The sequence below is a fragment of the Leopardus geoffroyi genome, chromosome D1 (assembly GCF_018350155.1).
Source record: "Leopardus geoffroyi isolate Oge1 chromosome D1, O.geoffroyi_Oge1_pat1.0, whole genome shotgun sequence".
NCBI classification, from domain to species: Eukaryota; Metazoa; Chordata; class Mammalia; order Carnivora; family Felidae; genus Leopardus; species Leopardus geoffroyi.
This window is the reverse complement of record NC_059329.1, coordinates 101,487,606-101,493,022: the sequence shown is the minus strand read 5'-3', so window position 1 is coordinate 101,493,022 and position 5,417 is coordinate 101,487,606. Positions and strand designations below refer to the sequence as shown.

General features: G+C 38.3%; 1 protein-coding gene across 1 annotated transcript; it reads left to right on the top strand.

Annotated features, from left to right (window-relative positions):
• Window positions 1-904: 904 nt before the first annotated feature.
• Window positions 905-1,918, top strand: LOC123602670 (olfactory receptor 5T3-like). Its single transcript, XM_045487134.1, has one exon. The coding sequence runs from the start codon at window positions 953-955 to the stop codon at window positions 1,916-1,918; it is 966 nt and encodes a 321-aa protein (XP_045343090.1). The 5' UTR covers window positions 905-952.
• The last annotated feature ends 3,499 nt before the right edge of the window (window positions 1,919-5,417 follow it).

Genomic DNA, 5,417 nt, shown 5'->3' with positions numbered 1-5,417 from the left:
TCCCTCTCTTTCTACCCCTCCCCTGCTCACCCTCTGTCCTATCTCAAAATATAAATAAACATTAAAAATTAAAAAATATATATATCAAAGGATTTTGTAGTAATAATCACATAAATTGAAAACATCTATTAAGATAAAATTTGAAAAAAAAATAATAGTATAATAAGCCACAAAGGTCAAAATGAACAGCTTAATGATGTATATTTTGAGAAAAAAAAAAACTGAAAGAAAAAAAGACATTGCACTGTTTATGCTTGAAAATAAGGTGCATCTATCTCCAGAATATTCTGCTATTCTATTCACCCATGCTCTGGAATGGAAACCAATGGAACAGGATAACTGTCAGAAAAAATAATGTAAACAGTTTTGCTGGGAAAGACAGCCTTGTACAAGTTCAGATGTGTAACTTGTCTCATTTGCTAGTCATCTGGAAACATGTTAAAAATAAATAATTTCCATAGTATTTCTCACTTAAATTCATCCCAAACTTGTGATAGAATATGCTTACTCCCATTTTAACAGTTGGGAATATTAGAGCAAAGAGTTTGATGTGCATGGTAGCCAATCCAGAACCAGTATTCAGATGAGTACTTTCCATCATGATGTTTTAAGACTCAAATATGCCTGTTTATTAATCATTGTGAATTTTAAGATTATGTGATATGAATAGAAGACCGCAAAGAATTTAACTGAAAATGAATTAGACAATAAACCATTTCAATCAACAGAATATTTTCCACTTGATAAATGCACTCAATGACTGAATATAATCATTTCGTCCTTTTATTTAACAGCGAAATGCAACCACTTGGGTACAATATCATTATCACTGCCTATTTTATCACTGCCAAGGAAATCTTTATACCCTGCTGAGAAACAAATATGAGAATATGATTCGGTGGACTCTATTTTCACAAGATATTGCCTTTAGTACCTACAAATAGAAAGTGAGATGTCAGGGTTCTCATCAGATTTAAATTTACACAGCATTCAGATGGAAAATGTGACCAAAGTCACCATGTTTATTTTGACGGGTTTCACAGATGATTTTGAGGTGCAAATCTTCCTCTTTTTACTATTTCTAGCAATCTACCTTTTTACTCTGGTAGGAAATTTGGGACTAGTTATATTAGTCATTGGGGATTCTCGGCTACACAACCCCATGTACTACTTTCTGAGCGTATTGTCTTTCCTGGATGCCTGTTATTCTTCAGTTGTCACCCCAAAAATGTTGGTCAATTTCCTCGCAGAGAATAAAGCCATTTCCTATGTTGGATGTGCAGCACAGATGCTTCTCTTTGTTACTTTTGGGACCACAGAATGCTTTCTCTTGGCTGCAATGGCATATGACCGCTATGTCGCCATCTACAACCCTCTCCTGTACTCAGTGAGCATGTCACCCAGAGTCTATGTGCCACTCATCGTTGCTTCCTACGTGGGTGGCATTTTGCATGCTTCCGTACACACCGTGGCCACATTCAGCCTGTCCTTCTGCGCATCCAATGAAATTAGACATGTCTTTTGTGACATCCCTCCTCTCCTCGCCATTTCTTGTTCTGACACTCACACAAACCAGCTCCTGCTCTCCTACCTCGTGGGCTCCATTGAGATCGTCACTATCCTGACAGTTCTGATCTCCTATGGTTTCATTCTGTTGGCCATTCGGAAGATTCATTCTGCTGCAGGGAGACGGAAAGTCTTTTCTACGTGTGGCTCTCACCTAACTGGAGTGTCAATATATCATGGAACCATCCTCTTCACGTACGTGAGACCAAGTTCCAGCTATGCTCTGGACCATGACATGATAGTCTCAACATTTTACACGATTGTGATTCCCATGCTGAATCCCATCATCTACAGTTTAAGGAACAGAGATGTAAAAGAAGCGATGAAAAAATTGGTAAAAATTGGTTCCTAAGTAGAATACATTTTCAACACTGAGTTTCATATCAGTCCAAGTCTCTTTGCTCAGAAACTAAAGAAAATGTCTTGATTGCAGTTACAGTGTTGTATATCCTAGAATATTTTCCAACAAAGCATTTATCAGCCTTCGAACACAGCATTTTACAAATATAGATAATTTTTTTCATCTGTTTACTTTTATTGTGTTCAAATGGATTCATATTAAATATTAATTGATGTCAGTGTATTGTTGTTGTCCATCATTGCGAAATGTGATTTGCACTCACTACTACTATGGCTTATGTTCTCGGGATCCTATGGATTAGAACACGTTCACACCGCTGATAGTCCTTAGCACTCATTATGAGGTTACTTCTCCATTCTGGAGTCCTGTGAAGACCTTCTTAATGTTACTTCATTTGCCTTATTATTTTTTTTTATTTAAAAAAAATTTTTTTTATTAATTTTTTTTTAAAGTTTATTTTTGAGACAGAGAGAGACAGAGCATGAATGGGGGATGGTCAGAGAGAGAGGGAGACACAGAATCTGAAACAGGCTCCAGGCTCTGAGCTGTCAGCACAGGGCCCGACGCGGGGCTCGAACTCACGGACCACAAGATCAAGACCTGAGCCGAAGTCGGACGCTTAACCGACTGAGCCACCCAGGTGCCCCCATTTGCCTTATTTTATAGTAAGATCCATCCAGGCTTATGGCCATGGCATTTCCACTGTTTGGCTCAACATTATATATCTTTATTCCATTATCAGAATCTTTTCTTATTACTGTCCAGTCATAGAACAGTAACATTTATTGATAATGTATTTATTTTTTTAAAAAAAATTTTAATGTTTATTTATTTTTGAGACAGAGGGAGACAGAGTGCGAGTGGGAGAGGGGCAGAGAGAGAGGCAGACACAGAATCTGAAACAGGCCCCAGGGTCTGAGCTGTCAACGCAGAGCCTGATGCGGGGCTCGAACCCACGAGCCGTGAGATCATGACCTGGGCAGAAATCAGACGCTTAACCGACTAAGCCACCCAGGCACCCCCTATTGATGGTGTATTTAAGTGTCGTGAAAGACAAATAGAAATAGAGCTGAGAGAAAAGCAACAACTGTTGAAATACATAAATATATGTATATATAATACGTATGTGTGTACCTTATATCTACATTATATACATACATGATATATAAACATATTATACATACATACATCATATATGCATTTATGTATGTATATATGGTTTGTGTGAGTGTCAGAACAAAAAATGGCAAGTAGTGGGGTGCCTGGGTGGCTCAGTCGGTTAAGCATCTGACTTTTGATTTCAGCTCAGGTCATAATCTCACAGTTCGTGAGTTCGAGCCCCGCATCAAGCTCTGCGCTGACAGCTCAGAGCCTGGAGCCTGTTTCAGAATCTATGTCTCCCTCTCTTTCTTCCTCTCTCCCACTCATTCTCTCTCTCTCTCTCTCTCTCGAAAATAAACATTAAAAACATCTAAAAAATAATTTAAAAAAAGGCAAGTAGTGGAGGGATGCCACAAAAGACATGTATAATTTCATTGGATGCGTGGAAGGACAGGCTGAATGTCATCACTGTGTGTACAAAAGCATGCAAAATGCCACCCACATAGGAAGAAACACTGAGTGTGTTACATGGACTCTGGGTGACATGCTCACTGAGTACAAGAGAGGGTTGTAGATTGCTATATAGCAATCGTATGGTTTCTTGGTTGAGACAGTTAGAGTTGCTCCCACTTGGCTTTTTCCAACATGATAACCCTAACTCACATGTCAGGGAACCAATGTGGGGATTCTTCCAGGGGCTCAGTTGTTTTATTCCAATTAGACATTCTGGAACTGGACAAATAACCAGAGGATGGGCCAGGGACACACTGGCCTCACTGCAACATCAGCCAGAAGTAAAACTCCATTGATCACCTGACTTCCACAAGCCCCTCCCCTGACTCTTGGATCACAAAAACACAAACACACAGTGATATTTTGGGTCTTCTGGAATTATCATCATCAGTCCAGAACTAGTATCCAGTAGTTCCCAAAGACCTGGTTATTTCTTTTTCACTAATGCACTGTTACCCTGGTAAATGTCCAAAGTCCCTTTGGCAAAGGCTTGGAGAAAGATTAATAGTTTAAATTTTTTGGTAATATACAAGGTTCATGTCTCAAGGGTACCTGACCTCCCTTCACTAAAGAGGTTCTAGGGCTAAAATCTTCCTCAGTTCACAAACTGATTGCTGAGCTCCCACAATGACAGTTTTTATGATTCAAGTTAGACTTTTGTTCACTTAACCTGCTTATACAGATCAAGTCAGAATTTAGTGTTTTTTCATCTGTTTCACTTCTAGAAATACCATGATCAACTTGCCATTGCCTTGCTTATAAATGGGCAAGGCTATTCTGATTGCTGCTTTGAGTCCACCGTCCTAGGGGGTAACCACATCCCTCTGTCCTTGCAGGTGGATGCCTCCACTTGGGCTCTACCCCTCCAGAGTGAATGTTATCTATGCAAATGGTTATGTAGCAATACCTATCCCAAACAGGAAACTTCTCATACAGGAGATGCAACGAGAGAAATGGAACGAAGCCTGTTAACTTTAGGAAAACTTTATACGCCTGTATTGTTTTCAAGTAAGAAAACTTTAATTAAGACATAAAGACTTAGGGGCACCTGGGTGGCTCAGTCCGCTAAGCATCAAACTTTGGCTCAGGTCATGATCTCACATTTTGCACGTTTGTACCCCAGGTCAGGCTCTGTGATGACAGCTCAGAGCCTGGAGCCTGCTTCAGATTCTGTGTCTCCCTCTCTCTCTGCCCCTCCCAGCTCATGCTCGGTCTCTCTCTCTCTCGAAAATAAACAAACATTCAAATTTTTTTTAAAACATACATAAAGACTTTAAACCTTCAATAAGGTTATTTTTGTAGGTAAGTATGTCGAAAAGCTTTATGATAATTGTCTTTACAAGTGTACTGTAGCATTTATGAAAACTTCCATACGTTAGTGATGACTAAGACCTGAATAAAAAAAGTTTCTCAAAATCTCATTCTATTTAGAAATGAAGGACAAATGTAAAAAAAAAAACAAAAAAAAAAAAAAACAAAAAAAACCTCTCAATGTGTTCATTTAAGCATTTTTGTATGTTACTAAACTATCCTTAAGTCAAACGAAATGGGAAAAAATCAGAAATACTGATTATGAAAACATGAAGTGCTGAAATATGCGTGATTCCACTGACATAATATTCACTGGAAAATTTGTACCCAAATGAGAAAGCTAGAAAAAAATAGCAAAGTGATCAAGAGAGAGAGAGGATAGATTTTAAAGGAAAAATGTAAATTAGAAAATCTAAGGCAGTACCTAATAACATTCTTTTTTCACATGCATCCCTTCATTGAGTTAAATAAAATCTTTTTGACAATTTCTTATATACACAATTTGTTCATTTAGGGAATGTTGATTGAGCCACAATATGTGTGAGATAAAATTCCAGACACATAT